Here is a 12,585-nt window from a genome sequence, read left to right on the forward strand (position 1 = left end):
GTCGATAATCTCAAGTAGAGACTGTAGCCTACAACTGGTATTAGTGTTTAGTTACAGGAATTAATAAGTAGGACATAATTTGTTTTGTGAGGGGACAGCCTATACATTCGCTTGTCCATGGCTGATCTTGCTCCATAGCTGACGAAAGGAATCCTGAAAAGGCCGATGTGTTGAATGTAGGGTAGTAGGCACATGCGGTACCCAGGACCTCCCACTCACTCCCTCTGCCTCTCGCCCCACAAAGAAACAGCTCAGGAAGTGAGGCACGGGCAGTATGCCAGAGGAAAATCTTGGGGTAGCATATCGCCTCTGGTTTTTTTCCACTTCCTTCACTGAATATGAGTAATACAAGAGAACATAAAAAATCTGTTTAAAAGAAGACAATTATGTTCTTACGTGTAAATTTCAAATTATTATGCTGTACAGTTATCGGATTTAGAAAAAACATCCACAAATTTTCCTTGAAAAAAAAAAAAATCAGAATGTATTATTCTTTTACAGCTGGAAGCACAGATGTCTTAAAGATGCTAGATTCGACACTTATATCGCGAAAAAAACCGCTAAAAATAATTACAACTTTCAAGTCTATTACAAAAAAAAAAAAATTTCACATAGATTCGGTTTTTGAAAAAACGTTCCTCAATTTAAGTACATTGCAAAAGTAGTCATGTGTCGAATTCTGTTCTTATATGTGTAACACTGCAGTGATAACAGCTACAGTGAATTGCAGAGAGTGGTGAAAAACAAGACGAGCTCTGGTGAAGAAGTGGACATTATTTCTGTGCTGCTAGGAATGACCATAGACTATTCTGATTTTGCACAATATGTGCTTCGAGTTATACAGATGCCATGTGCAAATGCAGACTACGAATGCTTCTTTTCATCATACAATAATATTTTGTCTGGTTTGTCAACAGAAAATGTAAATCTTTTTTTCTAAAATGTATTTACAAAGCTAGGGTATTTATCGTGCTATTAAAGCTGTATATTATGAAAATACCGAAAAATTCAACTGAAAACACCAATGTTCCCATTTGAAAATCCCACATTATGCACTTTGAACTCAACAAAAAATTCCAATCCCTACCTATGTAGTAATTAAGAGTGAGACCATGTCACCAGTCTCCCTCCCACACACACTGTTTTAACACTACAGCGACACTTTTTCTACATAAAACTAAATGCAAATAATCACAGCCACGAAATAATGTGCAAGCAAATACAGTAACATTTCACTGCTTCCGAGCTTTCTTCTTTGGAGGTTCCTTTCCAATAGTGCTATCATTGTTGTCATTGCCTGCTTCACTGGCAGATTCCTGTAAGTAAATAAATAAGCAAATCAGTAATCATAGATATCTGAAAAGTAAGATGTGTATAATTATTCCTTCCTGCATTTGAGAACAAAGGAATGAATCACAGAAGCAATTTTAAGTAAATACTATAATAACAAAATACAAATGTCATGTAATATAATCACAGCTTTGCTATTTCAAGCAAAAATATGACTTACTTACATTAATTGAATGATCCTGATCATCTGCTGACTGCATATGTTTCAACTGTATTCGGAAATCTCGGTGAGTGCTCAATTTCACATAATTCATCAAATCAACCTGCAACAAGACACACAGAAATAGTGAATGATTTGCTTTATATAAGAAATGTCCCAGGAGGAATGTAAAATACTTCCAGATACTGTAATTGTGGTTAACCTATATTGATTTAACCCGATATACCTGTAAGTGAAACAGCACAACTTACCTTAGATTTTTTGGATAATTCAATAACACACTTCTCAAACTGTTCCATCTCAAATACTAGTTTGGGAATGTATCGTGTCTCCCTGAGAACTTTTGACTTCATCAGTAACGGATCTACTTCCTTCTTGGTTCTTTTCTTCTTCTGATTGGCCTACAAAGAAAAGAATACACACCATGTACTATTAGAAAATACCATATAGATATCTCTTTGACTAATAAAACCATATAATATTCAATGATGATATTGTGACATTAGTTACCACAGAGAACGTTTGAGATGGGCAGGGCATGTAGCACGTATGGGCGAATCCAGAAATGCATATAGAGTGTTAGTTGGGAGACCGGAGGGAAAAAGACCTTTAGGGAGGCCGAGACGTAGATGGGAGGATAATATTAAAATGGATTTGAGGGAGGTGGGGTATGATGATAGAGACTGGATTAATCTTGCACAGGTTAGGGACCGCTGGCGGGCTTATGTGAGGGCGGCAATGAACCTTCGGGTTCCTTAAAAGCCATTTGTAAGTAAGTAAGTTACCACAGAGAACAATCTACAAGTATTAATGTATGATTGAGATAAAATTGCAGAAAAAATACAATTCAATAACAATTGCAGAGAAAACTAACATGTCACATCTTTGTAACTAGTAACGAAATTGTCTATCCTTAGTGAAGTACGATATATCCATCAGGTGAACAATAACAATACGAATAAGAATAACAATAATAATAATTATTATTATTTATTGATATTTGTGTGTAGGACAATATAATTGGCCAGCACATTAGTACAATACAAAATAAATAATAAATACACTGAGATGTAACAATAATAAAGATTATGATGATTAATGTGAATTAAAACATAACCTATAATATCAACTGACAAAGAATTAATAAAGAAACATATGAACATAAATACCTTACAGATTACATAATACAAATCAATTTATCACTACGGTACTATACATTAAATGGATCGAAATTACAATTATGCATATTGGCATTTTTTATACTTCTAGAGACCGGAGAAAGAGATTGAGAATTTCTAGTATAGAAAATTTTGTGAACTCTGAATTCTTTTGTAGGAATACGAAAGCTGGAATAATAATAATAATAATAATAATAATAATAATAATAATAATAATAATAATAATAATAATAATAATAATAATAATAACAACAATATGCTAGGCCTATGACTGGTTTTTAGCAATTATGTAGTACAAGTATCACAATATTCAGCAGTAAGGTATCGGTTAACAACAGAAATCAAATGCCTTCAAAGCAACATACCTCAATGTGAGAAATCAAATTGTACACATGTGGCGAGAGGTACTTTCCGGCTAACTTCACCACCATTTCAAACCTGTAATGAAAAATCGATGTAGCATACACAAAACACACATAAAAGAGCAAAACAAGTGAATACAACGGATTATCGACAATTATTGCAATATGTAAAAAAGCAACAACAAGCAAGAAAAGTTCATACTTGATTAGCGAGAGAGAGAATAGTAACGGCCAGACACACTCTTTTTTTATATAGCCTCCAAAAGACCTTAATGGATGACCAAGCTAGTGGGTCAAAATTTCTCCAAGCTTAGTAAAAATGACAGAAGTGAGAGAAGAGAGAATTCTCCAACAGCTTGGGAAAGTAGGAAAATCCCCATAGAGTCATCTCAGTATGGGGAAACTATAGAGGTGTCACGCAGGTTGTAAACTTTAAGGATGAGAAAGAAAGACAAAGAACCAGTTGTTCAAAGTATTGACGACATGCCAAGTGTGACACTTAGAAGTGGTTCACAACAAATTGCTTCATTTTCAGAACTGTTAATTTATTTTTTCTCTGTCTCTACTTTGAAGGCTTACTGCATCACTTCAATTCAATTATTATTCAAATAATACTGTGACAGCCACGTCGAGTCGATCACGTGTCCCACACAAGGGGGGCGTGCGAGAAGACATGAGGCCTGATAGACGAAGCGAGCTCCGTGGAGCACTGAGGGCGCGGTGCAGAGAGGAGACGAAACGATGGTCGCTGCGGCAAGGCACGACGTAAAGAGACGGCGACCGCAGCAGAGAGGGGAAAGTAAAGCAGCTGGTGACTGAGGGGAGAAATCCAGAAGTCTCGAGAGGCGCCATCTTCTTGGTATCTGTAGATTGATCGCGAAATCGTGTACTCTCTGAAAACTATGATTTAGTTATAAATACGACACGCAAGTGAACTTGAGCAGTTACGTTAGTTGCAGCCTTTGCTAGTTTTTGGTCAGCAGCCAGTCAGTGTAGCAGTGAAGCCAGCTTCGAGACCGGAGTTCGACTTGTGTGAGTGTGTCCGCAGCTGTGTGAGTGCAGTGGACTGCAGTTCGAAGTTCAGTGGACTGTCTCTGAAGGTCTGGGGTTCGAGATACTGTGACCTCGAGTGACTGAGCTAGAAGAACTAGCCAAAGCAAACGAACTGTGAACTGAGAACTGACAGTTCTGTGTTGTAAATAGTGCTTTGTGAACATTAGTTAAGATTAGCAGTACATTGTTGTTCTCAATATTCCAAGTAAATTGTCATTGTCGTCTGTGGAGTGCAATAACGAATACTGTGTTACTGTGTGGAGTGGAAATCCCTTGTTGACAGGAGTGTTTACATTCAATTATAGAAAGTGATTATTGCTGTGAGAATAAAATTACATTATTAATTTGAATTAAAAGTTACAATACAAATACAAATATATAAGTGTCTCAGAAGGAATGTAAAATACCTCAGGATAACGTAGTTTGGGCTAACCTACATCAATTTAATCCGATACACCTATGTCCAAAGTCTAACAGTTGGGGAGAAATTAAAGGGAGAAATACTGGAACATCTTGCGGTTCCATGTACGTGATGTGTTACACCAGATCTTTTGCATACTGCAGCATCTGAGAACCGCAACACCAGCACGACACACACAACTGAATACATGTTCACCTGACATTTATTTTGTGTATTCGCATAGTGAATATGTTGACATGCTTTTTGTTTACGGATTTTGTGATAGCAATGCATTTGCTGCTGTACAGGAATAAGTACGACGTTTTCCCAATCGAAAAATTCCATCTAGCTTTGTGTTTTTCTGTATTTACCAGATGTCATCTGAAACTGGTAAGCTACCAAGTGTTTTATTGAGATTGGAAAGAGAATCAGTACCTGTTCCCGATATGAATTTACAATTCATGGAATCCATAAGGGCAACCTTAGTAATTTGTCTTGTCTAATTATTTTACTTCTTAATGAGTTTGTACTTAATTATGAAATAAACTTATTGGAACAACACAAGATGCAGCGTTTTCTGCAATGTATCATCTCACAATGTTCTAAAACGTAGAAATACGTCTGTAATGTCTCTCTCCTTTTAAAAGTTCGCCCATTAGTAACTTCCAAATTGTTACATTTCGGACAGAGATACAACAGGTTAAACTGATGTAGATTTACCCAAACTACTTTATCCTGAAGTATTTTTATTGCTCCTGAGACACTTTGCATAATGCTAACATAAAGCACAATACAATAGGCTAATAATAACAAAAAATACATGTTCCTCACCATTGAAGTTCCAAATCATACATAAACTATATTGGAAATCGTTTTTGCAAAACTTGCTAACTGAAAAGACTAAATTTTACAGGAGAGTCAAAACACTATAGCAATCAAGTTTTGCTGTCTCTCTCACTTATAGCAGAAAGCAGGTTTTGAAAAAACGATCACATTTTGACACACTACAATGGAGAGAAATAACCCAATTTTACTAAGACGCTTTGAACATCATGTAGAGACGTGCCTTATGTTAACGAATCCATAAAAATCTCAATTTTGCAAATTTTGCAGTTAGCAAGTTTTGCAAAAACGGTCCTCAATTGTATTAATTAAATATAATTGAGTTACACTTGAAAAGCAAGACCTTGAGATCGAATGTGAAAAATAATATATTACATAGAAAAACTTAATACGAATAACTGTGATTAAACTGTTAACTGTAATTCGCACATAAACTTAAAACATACTACATATTACGGTGTGTGGATAAGCTTCAGGGCTTCTACCGCGTTTTCTTGGTGTTATTGGCTGACGTTTCGACCGCTGTGTTGTGGCCATCTTCAGAGCAGTTGTTGGATAAGGAAATAGTCTGCCAGCTCTTATATATATAGTAGTCTCGATGGGGGGAGTAATTGCTGTGATAGGTCGTAGGTTCTCCTTCTGGCATCTGATTGGTCCTACGTGGTCCGATCCAGTTGAGGTCTGTATGAAGGGGAGTATTCCAAGATCATTCTTAGGAACGAGAAGCCAGGTCTCCACATGTACGCGGCGCCCCCCCCCCCTTCATCCGGACATCGGGCGCGGTATCAAGGTCACTCTTTCGGACCTTATGAGGGCCAGTATTTAATATGAATACCCCCCTTCATACAGACTCCAACTGGATTGGTATCAAGGTCACTCTTTCGGACCTTATGAGGGCCAGTATTTAATATGAATACTCCCCTTCATACAAACCTCAACTGGATTGGACCACATAGGACCAATCAGATGCCAGAAGGAGAACCTACGACCTATCACAGCAATTACTCCCCCCATCGAGACTACTATATATATAAGAGCTGGCAGACTATTTCCTTATCCAACAACTGCTCTGAAGATGGCCACAACACAGCGGTCGAAATGTCAGCCAATAACACCAAGGCAGTGATTCTGGCTTTAATCCCATTTTGAAAAAATCCATACTAAAAACTTTCATCGCCCTCTTACAAATCTATCATTCATGATTTGGATTGAATGAACTACTGAATGGCATGTCTAGTAACAGACCAATGTGCCAGTAATATAAAAGCACAAATACATACTTTGCAGCCTGAAAGGCAGCATTTGTCTTGGTAGTTCGCAGAATGAAGTACTTGGTAAGAGCAGACAGCACAATGTACTGGTGAGTCAGCAACTTCAAGACGGCATCCGACAAAGGGCCTGGCTCAAGAGCAAGGCTGCTGACGTAATTGAGAATCTGAACACAGTGGCTGACTTGATTCACCACATCATGCTCCTTGCTTTTCAGGAGCTCTCGTTCTAGAAAATACAACCATAAATATCCCTTAAGCCACAAGGTATGAAAAACAGAATTCAGTAAAGCTAAAAATAAGCCCACAGACGACGAATTAATCATATTTTAAAGCAAAGTCATAACACTTAATGCCATATGTTTTACACGTTTCACAACAATTTAGTTCTTTATCTATATTTTATTGACTTTAGTGACACTGAAGACGGATATGCGTTCAGAGCTGGGCGCTGATGTGTTGATAACATCTTCAGTATTATGTAAATAACAGATAAACGTCTTTCATATAACTTGGAACACATCTTATGTTTACCGATCTAAGAAAAGATTATAACAGTATGCCTTTAATTAAGCTTTGGCAGGCAATGGAGGAATAATGTATGAAAACTTATTTAATTAAAGTTGTGAAAGAGGTGTATAGTGAAAATATAAACCTTGTAAAAGTTGGAAGAAATCTTATAGAGAAATAAAGGTTACTGACAGGAATGCTATATAATGCCAACTTTATCTCAAATTTATGTTAATGAAGCATTAAGAATCTGGAGAATGAAGCATGGAAAAATGGGTATTAAGACTAATGAAGATACATTATATTCACTTGGCTTCACAAATGATAAGGTAATCTTTGCTAAAGATGGTGATGTTCTCTATATCCTGCGAAAACTCCAGAAGGAATATTCTAAATGGAGACTAGGTATCAATTTTGACAATACTAAATACATGGCAGTATAAGGGTATGCTGAGATTCTAAAAACAATAGATGAATCAGTAGTAAAACCCTTTTGAGAAATTGATTTACCTGAGTACACAAATATCACAAAATGAAGTACACGAGATAACAAAAAAGATATGAAAGGTAAAGCTACAATAAGAAAATTACATCCTATAATATGGAGCAAGAATACAGTAAAATATGTGAAAGGTGCCTGCATAAAACTATTGTGAAAAGTATCACCCTATGTGGTACTGAAGTGTGGAAAGTAACAGAGAAGAATAAAAAATAAATCGTGTGTGTGCGGTTATCTAATGCCTACCCGCTTTACTTGCGTGATTCGGGTTCCACATACTCCAGACAAATGACAGGACTGTGACCATTTTCAAGTTGCACACCACTTCGGTGGGCCATGTTATGCATGATGTGTATCTGTGATGCATTTGTCGTTTATTAGGGAGAGTGTATGTTTAACTATTGATAATGATAGAAATGAATTACTAGCAAAGAAATTGTGATCTAACAATAATGGACAGAGTGCGGAATGAGGAAATAATAAGTATGGCCGAAGATGATAGAACAATACTTGAGACAGTCGAAGCCAAAGAACAGAGGTGGTATAGCAACAGGAGGAGAATGACCAAAGAGAGATGGCCCCAGAAAGTTTGAAAATACGTAATAGCCAAAAATATGCAGCAGAAGAAGACCTAATATATATTCTTTTTAAATAATGGAATGCAATTTCTTCCCAAACTCGACACAGCATATGCGTGTCACTTCTACAACTGTAGTGTTATTTGGTTTCTGACTCAGTGAGATTGGCAGGTAAGGGTGATACAAACACCTGGTCCTTAATGAACCCCCAAAGAAAGAAATTGAGGGCATCAAATCTGGGGACCAAACAAAGCTATCTCTTACTCGTTTCACGACTGCATCAGTAACACATGGTGATCCTGGAGATTTGGTATGGCTAACAAAACAGTCATAACAAAAGGCCTATGCCAAGAACAAACTGTTGGGAGGATCCTTGCCAACTGGGTGCAAAAATTATGTTGAACTCTTGTCGCAGATTTTGTTTCTTCAAACCAAAACACACAATGAGCATGCTCTACACCTGTGAACGCAGCCATTTTGAAATGAATGCTGCTAATGCTCGCAATGATAGAATTTTGTACTACAAAATTAAAACTTATCATGCTCTGCTATCAAATGACATTAAAACCAATTATATAAGTCTTCTCAATAAATTTTCGTAAGCTTCCAAAGTTGTGAAGTCGTTTTTTTTTAATCATCCTATATAAATATGGAAAGTAGGGTTCTGACCTATAAGTAGACTACAGCAGAGTCGTCTCTTGCAAGAATATCAGTACTCAATTCTCTCTCAAATGAAAGTGAATTTTAACATATCTTAAAAACCACTCTTTCAATTGAATTTGAACTTGCAAATTTCAGATTTAATGATAAGCATAAAACTACTAAACTACTGAGGATAACAACATGAGAACATGAGTCCCGTTCAGCACCATTCTCTCAGTACTTACTGGCTGCCAGCTTGTCAGCAACTGAGTGTGTCATGGCGATATATTCTGCTCGCAATCGTGCCAGCACCCATTCAACGTGTTCTAGCATTTGTTTTACAGTATCACATAGTAACAGCAGAGCTGTAGTCTCAGTGCCAGCCTTCACAACATTGTATGATGTGTATTTTTCCAATTCTTCACCCTGTAAAAGCAATATAACCCTTTATTCAATAATAGAAGCTATTCAGATATAATATGAAATGGTGATCATGAAGAAAGAGTGACACAAAAAACAGAGGGACAGATATACAAACTAAAAAAAAACTAAACTGTTGTTTGTTTTTCAGTGACATCAGACATGACTTTAAATCTTCTGCTTCTGACATCCCACTATCAGTTTGTCACGTCATTCCCATCTATGTGTACATTTTGATGTGATGGCAGTTGTTTTCTCCGGTACTGCCAAGTTCCTTTGGAGAATACATATTGCAGGATACAGATATTCAGCGAGACAGACTTAGCCTGTTTGTGATCTGGATCTTAGTACTGCTAGTCTTTTTATATAGTTCTCGAGCCAACTGCGTACACTAGGCAGTAGCTTCTGTGTCTGCTGATTCAGAGCTGCACTCAAGCATGGATTCAATTCCTGCTTAGCCTGATTATCTTGTTGGGTTTTTCCGAGGTTTTCCTCAATTGTATGGCAATTAAATAATAAGCACATGGCGAATGTTACTGTTGTTTTCTAATGCCAGGCGTTTGACAATAAAGTCATTTGACCTCTTGCACTCCAATATTTTTCAAAGATATTATCATGGCCAGCCAATGAAGCACAGATTTTGAGGTGTTCCGAATCCATTTCTTGGTTTGAGTTGCACAGTGGGCAGTTAGGGGACTGATATATTCCAATTCTATGCAGGTGTTTGGCCAAACAATCATGGCCTGTTGCCAATCTAAATGCAGCTACAGACGATTTTCGTGGTAAATCGGGAATTAACTGTGGATTCTGATGCAGAGAGTTCCATTTTTTCCCTTGGGATTGAGTTATCAAATTTTGTTTCTTGAAGTCTGAGTATGTAGATTTAATAAATCTTTCCACAGAGTAATACGTAAATTTAGTAACAGGTCTGTAAGTAGTAGTGCTGCCCTTCTTTGCTAAAGCATCCGCATTCTCGCTTCCCAGGATTCCACAATGGGATGGTATCCATTGGAATACAATTCTTTTATTGAGTGATATTAATTGAGAGAGCATTTTAGTTATTTCTGCTGTTTGAGATGAAGGTGTGTGTTTAGAGACTATTGATAGAATAACTGCTTTGGAGTGTGACAATATAACTGCATTCTTAAATTTACTGATGTGGCATAGAAGATTCCTGGGACTTTCACTTATTGCAATGATTTCACCATCAAAACTTGTTGTTCCATATCCAAGAGATCTATAAAGTGAGAAGAGACAGCACGTAGCACCTGCACCGGCACCTTGTTCTCTGGAGATCAAGGATCTGTTGGTGTATAAATGAAGTCAGTTTTGTGGAGGGTACCTAATATTAATTGTCTCTAAAGACAAATGTTTCAGTATTTCAGTGTTTACTTCTGATTTCAGTATTTCTTCTGTTAAATTTAGATTATATTCTATATTTAATAGAGTTAAAGGGTTCGGTTTAATTTGTAAGTTTTCTTTTAAATTCGGGACATTGATTTTCTGTTTTAATTCCTAAATAATGGATATGAAACTTTTTTGAGTTTTCAATCTACATAGAGGACTGTATGAATGCCAATTGTTTCCTGGTAATCTGATAAGTTTTTCATATTGAATCAGTGCTTTTTCTTCTATTGTCATTTTGATGCTGTTAATATTAGTGAGGAATCTCATAGAATCTATTGGAGTTGTTTTGATTCCACCAGTAATGAGTCTGAGAGCTTGGTTTTGAACATATTCTATTTCGTTTATGAAAGGTGAAGTAATTAAAATTTCTCCGCAGTGTGTCAGCACTGGCTGTATTAACATTTTGTATGTAATGTTCAAAGTATTTCTAGAGCATCCCCATTTCTTTCCTGCTAGTCTTTTTAGAAGGGAGAATCTTTTACGAGCTTTGCATGGCGAATGTTCAGCTTCATTTCGCCAAATACCATCTCACCATCTATTTTAGACACTCCATCCTTCTCCATATCCACATTTCAAATGCTTCTAGTCATTTCTCTTCACTTCATAGCAATGTCCATGTTTCTGCCCCAGATGCCACACTTCACACACAGCACTTCATGTACTGCCCAAAATGTGAAGAGTCATATACTCTGTCGCATTCGTTATATCTTCTTCTTCTTCTTCTTTGGCACTATGATCTTTTCAGTATAACTGTGCTTTCAACACCAATTTCCTTTATATCATTTTGGACATAATCAATCCAGCGTAGTTTAGGTCATCCAGCTTTTTTCTTTGGTCCAATTATTTTAGCAGCCAAAGAGGTTTTTGGTGTTCTGCCTTTCTTCATCCTGTCAGTGACAATATCTGTATCTGTGTACATCTCCAAATTAGCTCAGATACTCCATACACCATTTTCAAAAACTGGACCATAAATCTTCCTGAGTACTTTCCTTTCCCGTACACTCAGGATAGATTTAGTTTCTCCAGAGAGAGTACACTGCTATATACCACAATATATTTGATGATGGCTTTGAATAGGTTTATCTTTAATTTTTTTTAGATATACAGGATGATTCAAGAGGATTTATAGTCCTTTATGGAGCTTATTTCCGAAGATATTCTGAGCAAAAAATGTCATATAAACATGGGTCCTATTCTCAATATTTACAAAGTTACGTTTCGTTATTGGAACACATTGCTGTGAACGCATGAGCTTGGTCAGCGTGCAGTCAGCAGCCAGCGTAAGCGCTACAGAAATCAAACATAGCCGTATGCAGTTATGTAGCATGACGAGTGCCATTCACAAGCATGAGGCCAAGTGTACTCAAGTGGACGGCGACAATTTTTAAAATGTGTTGTAAACTCTCCAAGACTGTAAATTATGATGCAAAATTGAACTGCAAATAATTAAGTCAGTGGAAGTGGTGTGATAATTGTTGTGATAAGTGCATAAGAATAATGTAATTTTCTAGTTAAAAATAGAAAAAGATGTCTGTACGAAGCAACTAAGGAGTTCACAGCACATTTTTAGCTTCATAATACTTGCCAATTAAAGATACTTCTGAATGGCTCATTCTCTATTTGCATTATTCTTTTACCTTTAAACTAAAGAACAAACGTATTTTACAAACAATATTGAGAACAGGAACTATGTTTATATGACATTTTCTGCTCAATATGTCTTCAGAAATAAGCTCCGTAAAGGACAGTAAATCCTCGTGAATCACTCTGTATGTCTAGCTTTCATGATGTTATATTCACTATATCTAGCTAGTTCAAACAAATGGATTGTGAAATGACACCCATTCATATTCGTCAGACAGACTCGTAGACACTTGTTCTCAAATAAAGCATAAGTGTTTTTAAGCAACATAAA

The 12,585-nt window shown here is 36.6% G+C and overlaps 1 protein-coding gene across 1 annotated transcript in view; it reads right to left on the reverse strand.

Moving 5' to 3' along the window:
- Nucleotides 1–1,082: 1,082 nt before the first annotated feature.
- FANCI (Fanconi anemia complementation group I) overlaps nucleotides 1,083–12,585 on the reverse strand; it is a 74,272-nt gene continuing 62,769 nt past the window's right edge. Inside the window, exons 20-25 of the mRNA XM_069841806.1 lie at nucleotides 9,089–9,269; nucleotides 6,627–6,843; nucleotides 3,054–3,126; nucleotides 1,762–1,911; nucleotides 1,515–1,613; nucleotides 1,083–1,316 (exon numbers count right to left, since the gene is read on the reverse strand). Coding sequence (XP_069697907.1) covers nucleotides 1,233–1,316; nucleotides 1,515–1,613; nucleotides 1,762–1,911; nucleotides 3,054–3,126; nucleotides 6,627–6,843; nucleotides 9,089–9,269 — 804 coding nt within the window. The 3' untranslated portion in view covers nucleotides 1,083–1,232. The remainder of the gene's footprint in view (nucleotides 1,317–1,514; nucleotides 1,614–1,761; nucleotides 1,912–3,053; nucleotides 3,127–6,626; nucleotides 6,844–9,088; nucleotides 9,270–12,585) is intronic.

The sequence above is a fragment of the Periplaneta americana genome, chromosome 12, assembly GCF_040183065.1.
Source record: "Periplaneta americana isolate PAMFEO1 chromosome 12, P.americana_PAMFEO1_priV1, whole genome shotgun sequence".
Classification (NCBI taxonomy): Eukaryota; Metazoa; Arthropoda; class Insecta; order Blattodea; family Blattidae; genus Periplaneta; species Periplaneta americana.